Here is a 19475-nt window from a genome sequence, read left to right as displayed (position 1 = left end):
CCACAAACTACAGCCGGTTCCACTCTGTAAAGTGGCCTCATGATTAAGAGGGGAAGCATTCAAAGAGGCTCCTCCTTAATGTACTTGTTGGCAAATACTGAACAGCAACCACACAGCCATTATGCTAGTTGGTAACAAATTGCTCACATGTCCTTAATTTAAACGGCTCTCCCCAAAAAGGCGGGGAGCGCTTGTTATCCCATGTCTAGTTGCGTACCAGACATATGTATGGGAGCACCTATCTATCCTTCTGCACTAGACAGCTCGTATCTCCTCCAGAGGAGGAAGGTTTTAGAAACTGTGAAAACAGATATGAAGGGGCTTTATTAACCACTCAGCAGTTTGTGACCCGGAAAACCCAAATTACCCCAAAACTCTCTCGTCTGCACAACATGGGACTTGGCCATGGTGCTCAGGGCGTTGCTAATCGGCCCCATATGGGAGGTCTGCTCTTGATCGCAGACAGTAGCTGTACCCCTCAAGGCACCCCAGCTCCCCTCCTTTTTTTAATTTTGCTCTGCCACTGTCAGCCTCTGTTAGGGCCATTTTATAGACTACAATAAGCGTGTATAAAAGAGCTGTTTTACACAGAGATCCGTGGGGCCTTTATGTGATGTTTGTGTAGTGTTAGTGGAAGTCCTGCTGTTATTAAGTGAGGCAGTTTAGAAAGGAGTGATTTGGTGTTGGGGGAAATTTTGTTTCCTGATGAAAATGTTAATGTCAGATGTTGGAAATGGCATTTAGTGATTATTATGTGAGGATAGTTTAAAGGAAAATAAATGTTAAGCCAGTTTGTGTTGTGGTGGTTGGCAATGTTGCCTCACAGGAAGTGGGTCACTTCATTAAATATAAGCGGTGCAAGTCTTTCTGTATGGGGTTTGAATGTTTTCTTCTCCAGGTGCTTGTTTTTGTGTGTGTGTGGTTCTGAATTGACCCAAGTTGGTGCATGCATGGTTCAGTATTTTTTGGATCTGTCTTGTTGATTTGTTTAGGGGCAGGGGCATGCAACCTGCGGCTCCAGAGCCACAAGGGGCTCTTTGGACCTTCTACAATGGCTCCTTAAACCTTTAGCTAAACACAAAGGTTTTAAATATAGATATAATAACAAATGCAGGTTTTAACAGCAGAATATCAATAAAAGTTCTAGTAATTTTTTAAGTCAATGTTTTTGTCATTAGGTTAAAAACAGTTCTTTTTTTATATACATAGTTTTCCACAATTATCAACATCCCATAGAAGAAAATGTATTCATCCTCTTTTTCTTTATTTTTAAAACCTAAAAGAAATAAAAGAAAAAGAAAATTATGCTTTTTTTTTTTTTTAAATAACCACAAATAGAATAATAAATTTAATAGATATTTGTCAAAAATTCCAAGTTGTCTTTTTTCAGAAGGTCATGTAACATTTGAGGCTCTAATCGAGTTTCATTTAGCTGGACTGATGGAAAAAACGGCTCTATGGGGTGTAAAGGTTGCTGAGCCATGGTCTATTGGGACTGCTAGACAGATCCTGTTCTAAACAATGGTGATCAACAGGCTTATAGAAAATGAACCTATCGGACAAAAATAAAGGCAAATACTAGAGGACCGTGAAATCGAAACAATATTTTGAGTTTGCTTACTTAGTGGTGAACAATATGATGATACTAGAAAGTGCTGATAATCGGCTAAAGCAGAGAAATTTTGGTATCATATTATGTCTAATGCTGCTCCGGGCTCTGGCACAAACTCATTTGTTTTATTTTTTATCCTTTTGCTTTACCTTCATCACTTTACCTCACTGTTCTTGTTGTTGTTTACCTTTTAAGTTGGGATTTACTTCTTTGTTTGGCAAAACAGTCCAAGTGTACTCCAGGGCTAAAGTTTTAAATGGCAGCTAGGGTTGTTGAGATAGTAAAAATAAAAACAGTACTTGATGCCATTTCCATATTGCAGGACAGATGTTTTAAAGGCACAGGCTACTTTCTGATAAAGAGCCGATGATTAGAATCAGTGGGTGTGGGGAAGTATTTTTGTCTTCATTAGTACAAAACCAGCAGATATTAGGCAAGACAGCAGCCATCTAGATAAAAAAATAAAATTGTGGCTTTCCTGTATTTCAAATAGCTCTTAATAGAATTGTTAATAACTTTGATGGAAATATGTGCACTGGTTTTAGCTGAAACAGTATTTGGAAAACAGGTAGTTTTACAGAAGGATCTTGTCCATTCAGTTTATTCAGCTGCAGCCCTGTTCATTTCCAGTGTTTCTGGTCATTTTGCATCACATTTCCTATGGCTTTGAGTGACAGTCAGCAGGGTAGGCAGGGGTTCTGACTAGTTTCTAGTCAACTTTTATCAACTTCCAGTGTTTCCTATCAGTTATCTCTAAAGTGCGCAGCTTTGTTTTCTTTATCTATCCATTTCTCTCCATCTCTCAGTCTATATATATATATATATACTGGTCCTTCTCAAAATATTAGCATATTGTGATAAAGTTCATTATTTTCCATAATGTAATGATGAAAATTTAACATTCATATAGTCAGTCAGTCATTTTCTACCGCTTATTCCATAGTGGGTCGCGGGGGAGCTGGTGCCTATCTCCAGCAGTCTATGGGCGAGAGGCAGGGTACACCCTGGACAGGTCGCCAGTCCATCGCAGGGCAACACACAAACAACCATGAACACACTCATTCATACACCTAAGGGCAATTTAGAGTTACCAATTAACCTAACAGGCATGTCTTTGGACTGTGGGAGGAAGCCGGAGTACCCGGTGAGAACCCACGCATGCACGGGGAGAACATGCAAACTCCATGCAGAAAGACCCCAGACCAGGAATTGAACCCAGGACCTTCTTGCTGCTAGGCAACAGTGCTACCAACTGCGCCACCGTGCAGCCCTAATAATCCTTTCACCTGAAATGTATTTATTACCCGTGTAGAACTGTTTCACCGCAACTCCACGCCAAAATGTCTCCTGTAAAAATGCATTTTGCTGGTGCTCAGTAGATGTACCAGTTATGCAGTAGGACAGGACAGTGTGCCAGGTTTGGGAGTATTGACAGGCTGAAAGTAGCCAGGTCGTGCTGAAAAATGAAATCTTCATCTCCATAAAGCTTTTCAGCAGATGGAAGCATGAAGTGCTCCAAAATCTCCTGATAGCTAGCTGCATTGACCCTGCCCTTGATAAAACACAGTGGACCAACACCAGCAGCTGACACGGCACCCCAGACCATCACTGACTGTGGGTACTTGACACTGGACTTCTGGCATTTTGGCATTTCCTTCTCCCAGTCTTCCTCCAGACTCTGGCACCTTGATTTCCGAATGACATGCAGAATTTGCTTTCATCTGAAAAAAGTACTTTGGACCACTGAGCAACAGTCCAGTGCTGCTTCTCTGTAGCCCAGGTCAGGCGCTTCTGCCGCTGTTTCTGGTTCAAAAGTGGCTTGACCTGGGGAATGCGGAACCTGTAGCCCATTTCCTGAACACGCCTGTGCACGGTGGCTCTGGATGTTTCTACTCCAGACTCAGTCCACTGCTTCCGCAGGTCCCCCAAGGTCTGGAATCGGCCATTCTCCACAATCTTCCTCAGGGTCCGGTCACCTCTTCTCATTGTGCAGCGTTTTCTGCCACACTTTTTCCTTCCCACAGACTTCCCACTGAGGTGCCTTGATACAGCACTCTGGGAACAGCCTATTTGTTCAGAAATTTCTTTCTGTGTCTTACCCTCTTGCTTGAGGGTGTCAATAGTGGCCTTCTGGACAGCAGTCAGGTCAGTAGTCTTACCCATGATTGGGGTTTTGAGTGATGAACCAGGCTGGGAGTTTTAAAGGCCTCAGGAATCTTTTGCAGGTGTTTAGAGTTAACTCGTTGATTCAGATGATTAGGTTCATAGCTCGTTAGAGACCCTTTTAATGATATGCTAATTTTGTGAGATAGGAATTTTGGGTTTTCATGAGCTGTATGCCACAATCATCCGTATTAAGACAATAAAAGACCTGAAATATTTCAGTTAGTGTGCAATGAATCTAAAATATATGAATGTTAAATTTTCATCATGACATTATGGAAAATAATGAACTTTATCACAATATGCTAATATTCTGAGAAGGACCTGTATATATATATCTGTTAAAACGTCTTACCTGGTGGTGTGACGGATTTTGCTGCGTGTAAAGGGCGGAGCCTGAAGCACTTTGGCTATTTTCTATAGTTGGATAATGAGTAGGAAAGTTAGTGCTGTCCTGTCCTACTGCATAACTGGTACATCTACTGAGCACCAGCAAAATGCATTTTTACAGGAGACATTTTGGCGTGGAGTTGCGGTGAAACAGTTCTACACGGGTAATAAATACATTTCAGGTGAAAGGATTATTAGGGCTGCACGGTGGCGCAGTTGGTAGCACTGTTGCCTTGCAGCAAGAAGGTCCTGGGTTTGACTCCCGGCCAGGGGTCTTTCTGCATGGAGTTTGCATGTTCTCCCCGTGCATGCGTAGGTTCTCTCCGGGTACTCCGGCTTCCTGCCACAGTCCAAAAACATGACTGTTAGGTTAATTGACGTCTCTAAATTGTCCTTAGGTGTGAACGAGTGTGTGCATGGTTGTATGTCCTGTGTGTGTCTGTGTTGCCCTGCGATGGACTGGCGACCTGTCCTGGGTGTATCCCGCCTCTCGCAGATAGACTGCTGGAGATATGCACCAACTTCCCCGCGACCCATTATGGAAGAAGCGGTAGAAAATGACTGTTGACTGACATTTTGGAATACTCCTGAACCACAACCTATCATTTTTCTTGTGTCAGGGCATAAAGGCACGCATTCTGGAGACGTTTGTGATGCTCTTCCTGCTGGCTTTGCTCATCCTTGGCATTGTGTGGGTGGCATCAGCCCTGATTGACAATGATGCAGCCAGTATGGAGTCACTCTATGGTATGTGGCTTAAGAGCTTTTCCTTCATTTTAACTGTTAATGCAATGCATTTCCAAATTAATTTCGTAATAAGTCACATGCAGATTTTCTTGATATAAGACATAGAAACAAAGATATATTCTTTCATTTCAACAACATGTAAAAGTGGCTGAAAAGTGAATGTTAAAAGCAGTCCACATAATGTCTATTGGTGTCTAAATGTTGTTAGTACGGTGTGATCTGAGTGATCAAACCAAACATGACCTTTGTCGTCTTTGTTCAGGCTACATTTATACAAAAAAAAAAGTCAGTTTTTCCACATATTTTTCTAGCCTAAATAAGGAACATGACTGGATAATCTAAAACAGTCATCAAAATATGTTCACCCTACAAACACAGTTAGTGTAGGGTACTTTGAAGTTGTCCTACAAGAGTGAATCATTCACCATTTGTGAAGCTCCTCACCCCTGTCCATGTTTTAACTATAAAACCTAACCTGTAAGAGGGTCAGAGAGGGGCACGGTTCTCAGCTGTGACTCAGAAATATCCTTATTAAAAAGCGAAAGCTCATAAATATCTACTTTATGACCCAGTAATGATCACTCCATAAAAAGTAAAAAATAGAAACATTATTTTGCACCTCTATAAACTATACAATTTTATTATCTGGTCTGAAAAAAAGAAAATTTAGTTTAGAAATAATGTTTGACTTACCAGATGTGATTTTTGTTCTATTGCGTTATCTAGAAATAAAATACAATTTCAAATGTTTCTTCATTGATTTATATTTGAATTAACTTCCTTTATCTTTGATGTATTCCAAACATTGTCAGGATTGTCAGAAAAAAACTGTGAAATGGTCATTTATCACTCATACAGAACATACAGATATTAAAACCCGTTAAGATACATGTTTTATTCAAATGTCCTAAATGTTAAAATGTAAATCAAAAAGTTGAGTTTTGAACTGAAAAATGCATAGAAACTGTGTATTATGCATTGCTAAAAAATAAACCTATTTATGGTCAACTAAAAAAACTGCAGTGATTTCTTCTAGATCTTTGGGAATTCTACCTGCCATACCTCTATTCTTGTATATCCCTGATGGGAGGACTGCTTTTGCTAAGTAAGTTGTCCAATTTAAATCTTTACACACTGAAACCAACATATAAATGGCTCTTATTTGGTGTTCCCTATTGCACCAAAGCAAAACTCATAATAAGTGTGTTTTCTGTCTTCTATGCAGTGTGTACTCCTGTAGGAATGTCAAGGATGTTCACAGTCATGGGACAGTTATTAGTGAAACCCACGGTAAGTCTCTGTTCAAATTAAATATTTGTATGGTTAAGGTAGAAATGCTTTATTATGTTTTTTAGCAGAATCAGTGTCAGACCTGAGGTGGTATGCTCTGCTAAAGCTCTCATATTGAGCCATTAAAAGCATGACACAACTACAAATACATCACCTACTCATCCTCCCATCTGCCATCGCTCCAGTCCCACTTTGGACCTAATTATAACCCATTTCATCTTTCCCTTCTCTGCTCCCCTCCCCTTTAGATCCTGGAGGACCTGGATGAGCAGATTTACTGCATCCATTTGCAGGAGGAAGCCCTTCAGAGGAGATTAAACGGTATGTCTGTGGGAGACGTGTTGGCACGTTATAGGCAGGGGTAGAGGTTGACTGCACTATTGGGTGTGATAAAAGCTGGCCTCACTGGAATCAATTAGCATTGAAAATTCAGCTGGGGAAAAGAAATTCACAAACACTTGACACAGGTTTTTCCACACACTGCTTATCTCTTCTAACTTTCTGCGAAAGGTCAAAGTAGCCACCTTAACCGTGGACTATATTTTATGGTTGGGAAGTTTTTCTGCAGAGCTTCTGTCACCACTGGTAAGGTGATTGCCTCATTTAATGTCGGGACTAGAACGGTATCCTGGTTAATAGGGAGGAAATTAAATCTTTTGAGGAGTTTGCGGCTTACTGCTGTGGACATTAAAGACCTGCTTTTTATTGATGTCTGAAAGAGAACCCCAAGTCTTCAGCTTTTCTTAAGAATTGTACACAAAGGGAAAGTTTACAGAGTTCAAACATAGTAAAAATGTTATTTTTCTCGCCTGCATTTCCCTCCCAAATCCTTGTTTGACGTTAAATTATCTCCAAAGCAGGAAGTTAAGTTCCAAAACCTACTTTAGTATTAACTCAAGCACGCAACCAAGTGTACAGATGTGAGTAAATGAAGAGGACAAGCGTCCTTTCAAACCAGGAAGGTAAGAGAGATCAGTCCCTGATAGCACGTGTTTTTGAATGCACCGCCTGCCTCCTCCATAGACTGCCACCAATGCGTACGGTTTCTTCGGGGCTCATTCCACACTGGCCTTCTTTGAACTAACTGATAGAATAATTGTAATCTGTTCTCCTGAACTGTTTGATCTTTTCAAGTCCCTGTGAGGGGAAAAAAAACTGTGGTCAACACATGTCTGTGAGGGTGGACCGAGGCCAGACTGCAGTTCATTCTGCTTGTTAAAGAGGTGGGTGTTAGAGGTGAGGGAGAATTTTGTTCAGTGGAGGATAAACCTTTCCTTATCAGACAGGAGTGTTTTTTTTTTTTTTTTTTTGCACATGCAAATACTTGTTTTTCATGCTCGTACGTAGGTGAAACTGAAGGCTCGGGTGGTGTTTCTTTGATCTGAGAGAATTAAAAAGAAATCGGTTCAGGAACAGTTCACAGGACACACTCCAGAGACGTCAATGTGTTTTTGCTTCACCTGTGTCTGCTTTCTGATGGATTATCCCCGTCTTCAGTTTGTGTTTTCTAGATGCAAACTGTTGAGCCTCATCAGTCGATGCGTTCATGTTTGTTTATGTGTCAGGCTCTTTGTTTTGGTCCCTCCATGTGTAATTGCCCATTTTAAAAGGGCATCTCGGTTGTTTAAATTGTGTGGATCAGTACATCATGGCCCTGTCTTATTAGTCAGGTGTGTGTGCTTTCTTTGAAGTGAAAAGCAAGAAAGTTCACCAAACATGAAAATACGATGTAATGATAAACAGTTTTTGCAGTTCATTTACAATGTTGCTCACTGAATTTGTTTCTTTAAATTCAAATGACAGAAATTTAGCAACTGTCACCATATAAGTTAGATGAGGTTTATCTTTATAAAACATTAAGAAACTTCTTTTGATTTCATGGGGTTAGAAGTAGAAACTAAGTAGTTGTTCCAAATATTTCATCCCTTTGACATAAAACAAATATAGAAGTTGTTAAAAGAATTCAAATTATAAATTAACCGGGATTCCGTAGCAAATTTCATGCTCACTTTTTATATTAATATATAGGTAGTTTAGGGCTGCACAATATGTCCAGATATTGCAACATCAAAGTAGACATTTCTAAGCATTAATTAGATTCAATGTGTTATTTTTCAATAGGCTGTTGTATTTTACATACCATGTATTCACAATATATAGGCTAATAATATATTTCACAAGTTGGATGGACTCTTACTGCTCTTGATACCCAACACCATATAGAAATGATTATAGTGATGATGCTAAAGCTTTACTAAGAGTAAAATGGAACGCCCTAATGATGGAATAAGTGAGCCAAATGTGCTCTTAATCAAAAATAACATGACCATCGCAATTAAATATAAAATTAATATCATATTGTCCAAGAGCGTTGAAAGAAAAAGAATACATTAAATTCAGTATACATCAGATTCATAAATGTAAACTCCGTTCGTAGCCAGTCGCTTCAGACAAGTCCTCATTCTGACCCTGGTTCTGCTGGAGGTTTCTTTCTGTTAAAGTGGAGTCTTTGCTTTCCGCTGTCGCCACATGCTTGCTCAGGATGTATGCCTACTGCAGAATCAGCGATTCAGTGCATTTAGCTGGGCTTTCTTAGATAACCTTTTATGGATTAAACAATCAAATTACCGGGTAATGTAATAATTAAGATGGATCTTATTCTGGCTGTATAATTAAATTCCAACAAATTTGGATTCAGTAAAACTGCATATGATATGAACCTGCTTGTAAAGGACATTTGCTAATTTTGGCTACATAAATAAACTGAAATGATGGTTAACAAGCAAGAGAAGTCATTGACTATAATGAAAGAGAAAGTGCAGTTTCACATTCTCTGTACCAACCTTTAAATTATTATTGTAGTTAAATTTAAAGTTAGTATATGTAATGTATTATACCTTTATTGCTGTTATGTCAAAAATTAGATTCCTGTACAAAAGTTATGTTTTTAAGCAGGAATCAGACATCATGATGGGGGAGTTTTACTCAAACCACATAAAGTGTTAAAAAAAGTGGTAAATAAAAATGAAGACCAGTATGGTTTGAATTTAAGCGCACTTACATAGTCAGACTTAACTCATCTGATAACTTGAGCAAGGTGAATTTAACGTCAACTTAAATTGTTGTTGTTTGCCATGTGACTCGTGTGCTTTTTACACCGAACTTCAACGCCTACAGTATGCTGTGAGCTTTCATCCCTACATCATAGGGCTTGTGATTTTGTCACGCTGTGATGACACCTGGATTCACCGGTCAGAAGTACAAATCACCGAATAAATAAAAACTGCCCGTCCATGAAAAACCTATTTAATTAATGAAGAAGAAATGGATGAACAAATGGTACAAATTTAAGACTCAAGTGAATATAATTTAAGGGCATATCTAACACTTTTTAAAGCCTGAAGTTAATATAATTAAATTTATGGCATTTGATGACTTGCAGAACTTACTCTAAAACATGATTTTTAGGATGGCTACAGTAGCTGATATTCAAGTTGTAAAGACAAGACAGATTTATGTGTGTATTATCTAGTGTTTTGGATATATAAATATTATACTGCAAAGTCAAAGTGATGCACATGTTTTTAGGTGCTGGTGTTCTGAAAACAAAGCAACATGGTGCTCTTCCAGATGCTATGCGACACAATGACCTTGCCGCTGCCTCTCTTTTCCCAGCATGATGTTTAGCATATTTGGGGATGACGTAATTTTTCTTTGAGCATTGGAGAAGGTTGGAGAGGATATGTTGAATTTACTCTGAGCCCTCCTGGCTGCCAGAGCACTCACTCAGCATCTCTGCCTCGCTGTAACTCAGTCTGTTACTTGACGGTGCCAGCAGAGGGAGAAGAAGGATATATGTAACTTCACTATAGCATGATGTCATTGAAGATACTGCAGCTGAGTTCCTTACCATTTCCCCTTTTTTGCTTGAACAACTGATATGTCTATTGTTTTTTAAATGTAATGTAGTAGTTTAGTACCTGTAAAGAATTTATTTCAGCAGTGATTTATCTCTACTTCTGACGTCTAAAGTTATGTTTGGATACATTGTGTGAAAAAGTGATAAAGCAGTTGAATTGACTGAGGTACCCTGAGGCTCATTTTAGTTTATACTTTGAGGGTGAAAAGCCTAACTGAACTGTCAATAACATTTCCTGTGGTGGTTCTACTTTTTTCTCTTTGGTTTTGCTCTGAGGGTTCAAACTTTCCCCTTTTCAGATCCCAGGACAGGTACTGTTATCTCTAAGGCCAAGACATAGACTTTTACCCTGACTTCCTCCTATCTCACCTTTGTAACCTACTTAAACTCATCCAGACAGGGCGTGTCATAATGACAGTGGAAAGGAGAAGGTCTGATCAAAGTGATCAGTCCTTCACTTCTGTAACAAAGATGAAAGATGGTATTTTTATTGCACGGTAGTAACGGTGTAACACTGAACTAATTGGTCTCGATCTGCCAGTCACCCCGGGGGATGCAAAAGGATACTTTTCCACTTTGGCTTCACCGGCCTTCGACGCTAGTATGTCAAGCTGGAAGGAAAACAGAGTAAAATAGATAAATTAGCCTTAAATGAGCTGGCCTTGTGGTTTTCCTGGAGAATCCCTTGCTGTCTTACTAAGCCCACTCAACCAGTTGTGGCATGCACTAGACGGCTCCTGACACAAGATTATTTTTAGTTTGAAATCACATTGTTGAAATTTAAAAACACTGTTGTGCGCTATGCAGGATTACATGCTTGGGTGGAATTTATTTGTACAGAAAAGTTAAATAACATAATTTGGTGGCAAGACATAAAAAAATGGAATATTTAAGAAGTCTGAGAATTAGCTACAGTTTTTTGCAAAAGTATTCAGCCCCTTGGCTTTTTACCTATTTTGTCAAATTCTAACCTTTTAAATCTAATTTTATGCGATGGATCTGCACAAAATTAAGTTGGTGAAGTAAATTAAGAAAAACAAGAATAAAACATGAATATAAAAACAAAAGAAAATTGGCATCTGCATATCATTAGTTTCATAGCATAATTCCCTTAGTCATATTTGCCAAAATATGACTAAGGGAATTATGCATAAACCTTGTCCATGCGTTGCACACTTATTGCTCACCCACTACCGATGATCCACATGGCCCTGTCTTTCGGTGTTTAACCCTTTCTCTCTCCTAGACATGGCAATTGATTGAGCTTTTACTGTAACTAATTATATGTGCTCTCTTTCAGACTCTAACCTGAAACTGGCTCAGAGTTTATCTGTTCTTCTTTCTAGGTGAACGACTAACAGGAGCTACATCCATTAACATTTACTTTTCCTTCCATAGAAGGACTCCTGGATCAGTGCTTCTTGTTCTTTTGTGTCTCTGCTCTGTTATCTCAAACCCCCCGCGGTCGTGGCAGATGGCCGCTCATACTGAGCTGGTCTGGTTCTGCTGGAGGTGTCTTCCTGATAAAAGGGAGTTTTTCTCTCCACTGTCGCTACATGCATGCTCCGTATGAGGGATTGCTGCAAAGTCAACGCCCAGTGACTGTCCACTGTCTCTACATGCTCATCCAGGAGGAGTGAATGCTGCAAGTCACTGACTGGATCTTTTTATCCAATTTGAATATATAACTAACTCTGACTGCACTGTTCAATGGTTACGATTAATTGGAATGTATGTACCTGACTTTTGTGAAGTGCCTTGAGATGATGTGTTGTGAATTGGTGCTATATATATAAAACTGAATTGAATTGAATTGTAGATGACTGGGATTTTGACACTTTCCAAAGTTATGACATGAGCTCTTTTCAGCTCGCGATTGTGTACCAAAATCTCCACTATGGTTTTATCATTTACATCATGCGAGTAGATTTGGGAACATCACAAGGCTGTGTACTTTGAATATTTTCTTTTCCCCTGACTGTTAGCTGGCCAAGCCACATGTTCAATTTGTTAGAGGATTGAGAGGTTGTCACTTGTGTTTTATAGAGGTTTTCACACTTGCTGAGGATCACTTATTCAACTGCATTAGCTTGGAAACACCTGGAAGCTACTTAATCTTTTAATTACCAGGAGAACTATAAGGATACATGTTGTTTTTTTTATATTGTGCTTCTGTGTTTTGGTTTGGATTTGTTAAAAAAGTAATGCCATGATGTGATCTGGCAAGTGCTGTTGTTTATCTTATGTCTTAATCATTCAGTTTTAAGAAGAGAGGCAGAGGATTTTTTTCCCCATCATCTCCAGATAAATTAGAATAAGTTAGAATTGAAAAAGGTTTGCCTACCTTTTTACCTCAATGTTCAGGGGAATGTTTGGCATATTCTTCCTTCCAATTAACTAATGTAATTTACCAGATATGATTTTGATATTAGATGACAGAAATATTTTAACTAGTCAAACTAAAGACAAATGCACATGCAATTTGACTTTGAGGAAGTTTATTACAATAATAAAAACATTAAGTTTAAGGTTTTTCTCTGTAGCAGCATTTAGTAAAGAAAAAACAAGGTATATCAGTGATGAGAACAACTCTTGCAGCCCTGCGGATTATGAGATCAAGTTTTATTATTTGTTCTTCCATAGGATCATCTTCACACACCTACATCCGGGGGAGCTTTACTTACCAACTCACCAAAGAACTGGACAATATTAGAAATCAGAAGAACAAACTGGGTAAGTGTATGTTTTCTACGACAAGTCTGATGTGTTTTCTTTTAAAACCTTGAATTACAATAATGTACGCCAAAGACGTTAGCTTTTTACATATTGCTGACAGGCAGCTGCTCCGTCTTCATCTCCCTTAATTTCTTAATTTGGACTTGGATCAGAACTGCCGGATCATTTTCCATCCATTTTAGGATATTATAAATGAAGCCAGAGCCTTTTGGGGAGCAGCGTGGCGGGGAAAGGAGAGCACAAAGGCACTTAGGATATTGGACAAGATGCGAACTTTATATTGTAGCCAGCCTTTTAGTGATGTCATTAATTTAGAAGGATGGTGCATATAAAATGCACTTGGCAAACTTCTCGGGCAAGCAGACTGAATACACTTTGAGAATACAGAGGACTGACTGTTGGTTGGGAATAGACAAAGACAATCAATATGTCAGAGATATAAGGGCAGTCACATACACAATGCAAGAGAGCGGTGGATCTTACAGCGACAGAGTGCATGAGGTTTACAAGCTGTCAGTCGTGTCTGCAAACATGACTGATCAGCTGCTGAAATACGACGTAGGTATAAAATTGAAATGTTTCATCTGGCTTGGAGGAAAGTCGTGTCGGTTGCCCACCACACTTTTAGATGTTGAAACCTAAAATATAAATCACAAAATTAATTTTGCTGCGTTTCATTTTATCTGAGATTTATTACTGTTTCCGCTAATTAAGGCAGTGATGAGTGTGGCTGATTAAAGAGGAAGAGCGTTGTTTTTGATGGTTATGAAATGTGTATTACCTGGAGGTGCTGTGGTTTCAGTCGCAGGTAAGATGTATTTGGTTCACATACTTACAATATGATTTATCACAGTACAAACCCTCGAAATAAAGTCAGAAATCGTGTGGTTTCTGATGTTGAAGTGATGGAGAAGTTTAACTCCTTACTGAGGGCCTCATTCAGTAAAAACTGTAGATTTGGGCACAGAAATGATTGTAGAACAACTTCCACATATGATTCTTGAAATATGCGTCTATCAGCCAATCCCATTGTACGTCAGGTGTTGATAAATCTAGCGGCTGGTAACAGAAGCGATTTAAAACAATTCCACATCCCTTTTTAATCAGTGTTTTGATGACCTCCCCCACAGCATATATACAACATAGGTGAATGAAAGAAAAGAAAAACATGCATTAGTCTTTCTGTCAGGTTTTAAAATAACAGTGTCACGCCCAATGATTGACAGCATAAAGGACATATACAAAGCCTGAAACATTTTTAAACAGTATTTAAATGTTCATCACACTACAGAGTACAAAATTAAACCTGAATGTCCAGCGCAATCATTGGCAAATCTCCACAGACTGTTTCTCTGCCATGTAGAGCAGAGTTCCTCCTGTTGATCTAAGGCATCTACTTTAGTAACCTAGTCCACGGCTCCACAGTAGCCTGTGTCCAAATACAGTATAACTAATACAACTAACTATTATTTTGGTAATCGATTAATCTGTCGACTATTTTTTCAGTTAATAATCAAATTGTAAAAGGTGCTTAATAAGAGATTTGTTTTTACAGAATATGAACCTGGTGAAGCTAAAACTAGGCCACTTGAGAGGTTCTAGATAGAGCATATTTATAGACAAGAAAGTTTTTCATCTTAAATGCAAAATGTGTATATTTTTTGTACAGTTTTGGCCTAATTACTGCTCTGAGTGGGTTGTTCTTTTACCAAATGGCATGTTTTACAGTTTATCCGTCATTTAATGATTATTCTTCAATTATTAAATTAGTTGACGATTATTTCAATAATGATTGTTTCAGCCCTATTTTAGAGTGTAGCAACTGATGTGCTACGTCAAACTATTCAGTCTGCCAGCGAGCGAACTTTATCACACATTTAAAGAAGCAAAAAAGATTCCGTTTATTTCTCAGATTTAGGATTTTCTTCTCATCCGTCAGAATAAACACAAAAATATTAATGATGTTGAAAAGATTCACGACACCACTGGCATAGAATAAGAGGTTGTTTTAGTCAGCCTAAAGGGTCCATCGAGGTTGTTTCAAAGGGCCTTGGTGAAAGCAGTTAAATGTGTTTTGAAAGGGCAGATTTGAGGTCATCTGTTCACATCACTCTTTATAAAAACAAATCTATTTGATCCTCCTGTGCATAATTACATGATATTAGCAGCTGCAGACCTATAATTTGACAAGAGCACTGTGCTCATGGTCTTGTCGCATCTCATGCTCTGTGCAACCTCGGTCCAGATTCATACGGGAACACATTTTTAAGTACAACAGCCAGCTTTCTGAGAAATCCTGAGCTCAGTCCCAGCTGTCTAAAAAGATTTCCTGTTTCAGAAGCTAAAAGTTTTTATCATTTTCCCTCCTTCTATCAAATAAGCAGGCAAACCTTCCATAATATTTAGGTTGCTGCAGCGAGGCAACTTTGCATAACTCTTGACATGTTTGTGCAATCCACCTATCTAATCTTTAAAGTACATCAGTGAATAAAAATCATTGATCAAATAGAACTCACAATACTCATATCACCTGAAATGATTGGGAGATATTATTTTTTCACCAGTATGAACGGATTTCCTCTGCTGTGCCGCAGGTCCACACTGACCTGTCATGGGATTTTATGTGTCCTAAGGTCACGTCCAAATTAATACATACTGAAATGAGCGTTAAAATGACTGCATACCTATTTTGCATCGTGTGCACATTTGATAAATATGGGCCTGAGTTTTTATGACAGCTAACTTTGCTGTTTCATAGAGAGAAGAAAGAAAGCATCAGGGTGGGAGAAGAACCTGTTGTATCCCATAGTGATGCTGATCCTGCTTGCTGGAACGGTAAGTGCTGAGGCTGACCTGTCATTAAGCTCTGTTTGCTCACAGCATCTGCAGCCTGGCTGGTGGCCACTGGGACTAACGCCGTCACCTTCAAACTCATCTTTTCCCACAGACTCTGGGTGTGGATCCTACTTTTATCTAATAGGTGTTTTAAACATCGCTGATTAGCCAGCTGCAATAACTGGGATTTTCAATAAATTATAGTGTGAAAAATACTATTTATGCTACATTATACCACTAGAAAAGGAGAAGGGGCTATGTGCTTCACACTCCTGCCTCCTTCCAATTGTTCACCTTTTTTAAAGCTTACTGTTGGAGCTACTTACAATCACAGAGTAGTTATACCTTACCATTACTGCAAGTCAGCAAGTTAGATGTATCATGATAGCAAATTCTGAGAGAAATACACCAATTACCTCTTATTTACACTATATGTAAACAAATCTATGTCTTCCTCTGTGTTTGCAGACAATCTCTGTTATTATGGTGGCGCTGAACATCCTCTACCTTCTAGTGGATGAGACGGCCATGCCCAAAGGATCTACGGTAAGCTCTCTGTCTGACTGCAGTGCAGATTCTTTCTCTCTCACACACAGTCACACACCCAGAATGTAAACGGCAGAGGCGCTTGCCTATCAGACCTGTCACATCCCTGGCGGAGACATAAATCAAATTCCGGATATGCTCAGGTGCACCTTGGAAGAAAGAGCTCAACAAGATGGTAATCTGGCTCAAACAATGTGTTACTAGTTTTGTTTTGGAAGTTCATTCAGAGTCATTTCACTGCAGCCTGCAGAGTCAATGAGCTTGTTACGTATCTCATGTCCACAGCGAATAAATAAGCTGCTTTTCCTCGTTGCTGCGAAGGCCATGTGTAGGGCTCTTGGTGTGAGGCTGAGAGTGTGGAATGACTGAGATTTTCATCTTCACCTAACATGCAACCTGTTTTAAGCTTTCTGTATCATCTCATCGGCACTCGCAGAGGTGCATGCATGTGTGTCCTTACGTGTATGTGCGTGTGTTTGCGGTTTCATTCTTGTCTGGAAAGGGGCAACATTATGGATCCTATTTCTCCCACATCAGTTTTTGCGTCTGGCAGGCAACTGACAGAGCTGCCATCGACATTGCAATTATTTTATTGAGAAGACGGTTGCTTTAGTTTGACGCATCTCTGAAAATCCCCCCAAATTATGCTCGTCATGTAGCTGTAACTGTCCTCCCTGATGGTTTGGCCCAATGAAAATAGGTTTTGCGTCTGTTGAACTGGATGGATGCCACAACTCTGATCTAATCTCACAGGACCAGAAGAAGGGGGTGTCTTGTCCTCTTAAATGATCAATAATGATATGAAATCAATCTGTTTACCTGTGTAATCTGCACAATAATTCAGTCTGCCCCTCTGGCACAAAAATTCCCTCTGCCCAAAGCTTGATAGTTTTGAAAAAAAAAAAAAAAAAAAAGTAGAATAGCGGAACGAAAGTTGCAAAACATCTGGTTTGACATCTGGACACGCCACGACCTGAGCAGAGACTCAGACTGTGGGAAAGTCAAATGAACCCCTGATATGCTAATTGTTATACGAAGAGCACACAATGAAAGTGCCCTGTCAACGTTTGTCTTCCTTTCTAACCGAGCATCCTGCTGCAGTCTTCGGCATACTGAGTAGTCTCTCGCTCAGCTTTACAGAGCAGGAGAGTAAAAAGAGAGAAGCTGCTGCTACGTCTATTAAAGGAAGCAGTATTTTATGGCTTTATGAACAAACGCTGGGAGAGACTAATAAAGATGTTACCGCAGGTCCTTTCCTTTGGTAGCTATTGCACTAACATTGTGTTTTAGTAAAATGGACAATTAAACTGCAAGTTTAGGGCAATTACCATCCAACTAGATTTAGCCTTTATTTAAAAAAAAAAGAAATTTTTACTCTCATTGTAAAATATGATTAATAATTAGATACTCAACACATTTCTCAGGTTGTACTTATTAGGACACAATCAAAAAACCAAACATAATCCCAGACCTGTCCACTTTGCTTTAAAACAGGGGTTGGGAACCTTTTTGGCTGAGAGAGCCATGAACGCCACATATTTTCAAATGTAATTCCGTGAGAGCCGTACAATATGTTTAACAATAAATACAAGTAAATGTGTGCATTTTATGTAAGACCAACACTTTTAAAGTACAATAAGTCTCTGAATTATTTTCTAATAACGTTGTTATACTGTTGCTAACCAATGATAAATAAAGTAATTTTTACCATTAATGCAACTTCTGGTGCTGTATGGTTTTTCTGATGGCTTTGTAGTCTGGTTGACACATATTGAGGTTAAGCTTCATGCAGGTATTGAGACATCCATCTGTTAAACGTGATCGTAAGTTGGTCTTAATGTTCTTTAGATGTGAGAAAGACTGCACACATGCATATGTAGAGCCAAACATTGTACTCACACGCTGCGGTGTATGGTATGTAACAGGAAGCGCATTCCAAGTTTTGACGATCAGCTGGTCCGTGGGTTTTAGTAAGTTTTTTAATTTTTCCCTACTTGTTTTTGCTCGCCAACTCTGCTTGCTGTCGTGCAAGTCTTTCCAAATCTTCATTCAGTGACTTGAACTTATTTACCCACATGTCTGAGGCCTTCAAGTCAGCAGCTTGTATCTAAAAATCTCTGACGGAGACACCGGGGATATAACTCAGGTCGGCAATGTCCACTGCACACTCGTGTGGATGGGTGATGAACTTAAAAAGACGAGTGCGCTTACAAAATTCTCCAACGCGCGTTTTGAATGACTGCAGGAGATTAGATGTGAAGCCCTCTAGCTGCAGGAGATCAAAATGTTGAGCTGGCTCACTTGCTGTACATGCATCTTTAACAGTGTAGTAAACGACCTGTTTTAATGTCAGTGATGATGAGTTCCTGTGTGTTTTCAAATGCAAACACTGCTTGTTGAAGTGATAAGACTGTATTACCAATGCCTTGCATTTTCACATTGAGCTGGTTCAGATGTTCAGTCATGTCCACAAGATGGTAGAACTTCAGGAGCCACTCAGTATTAGCTAACTCAGGATGGACTCAGGACTTGACATTTTTCATTTCAGGAATAGTCCGGATTTCGCTCAGACAAGCCATGAAACGGCTGAGCACCTTCCCTCTTGACAACCAACGCACATTGCTGTGCAAAAGCAGGCCAGAATAATTATTCCCAACTTCATCCAGCAGTATTTTAAACTGGCGATAATTTAAAGCTCACAAAGCAAACAATAAGTTGACCACCCGAATGACCAGCAACATCACCTCACCAAGCTGCTCATCACACATCTCAGGACAAAGTGCCTTCTGATATAAGATGCAGTGACAATTTAGGATGGGTCTCTTTTCATATTCACGAAGAAGCGCTACGAATCGTCTGTTCTTCCCCACCATTCACTGAGCACCATCAGTACACATCGAAATAAGTTTGTCCATCGGTAGATTATTTTTCTTTAGCGAACTCAGTGAAAGACTTGAATAAATGCTCCCCTCTTGTTGTTACTTTCATAGGCAAAACAGCAAGACTTTCCTCACGTAGTGTGTCACCGACAGCATACCTTTAAATTACGCTGAACTGGGATAAATGACTTACGTCTGTTGACTCATCCAAAGCGAAAGAAAAGAATGGTGCTGCATTTATGTTCTTCACTTGTGTTGCCTCAATTTGATTTGCCATCATGCTGGTACAATCGTGAACGGTTCTTGCCGACAGAGGCATGTCTTTTATTCGTTTGATTATCTTGTCTTTTATCCCAAA

The 19475-nt window shown here is 39.3% G+C and overlaps 1 protein-coding gene across 2 annotated transcripts in view; it reads left to right on the top strand.

The window, feature by feature from the left end:
• lmbr1 (limb development membrane protein 1) overlaps positions 1-19475 on the top strand; it is a 51084-nt gene that overhangs the window by 19280 nt on the left and 12329 nt on the right. For both annotated transcript variants that reach the window (XM_047349777.1, XM_047349776.1), the window contains exons 6-12: positions 4786-4912; positions 5949-6017; positions 6138-6202; positions 6451-6523; positions 12765-12854; positions 15616-15692; positions 16161-16238. In XM_047349777.1, coding sequence (XP_047205733.1) covers positions 4786-4912; positions 5949-6017; positions 6138-6202; positions 6451-6523; positions 12765-12854; positions 15616-15692; positions 16161-16238 — 579 coding nt within the window. The remainder of the gene's footprint in view (positions 1-4785; positions 4913-5948; positions 6018-6137; positions 6203-6450; positions 6524-12764; positions 12855-15615; positions 15693-16160; positions 16239-19475) is intronic.

This window comes from Girardinichthys multiradiatus, chromosome 21 (genome assembly GCF_021462225.1).
Source record: "Girardinichthys multiradiatus isolate DD_20200921_A chromosome 21, DD_fGirMul_XY1, whole genome shotgun sequence".
Classification (NCBI taxonomy): domain Eukaryota; kingdom Metazoa; phylum Chordata; class Actinopteri; order Cyprinodontiformes; family Goodeidae; genus Girardinichthys; species Girardinichthys multiradiatus.
This window is presented reverse-complemented; position numbering and strand designations above follow the sequence as displayed.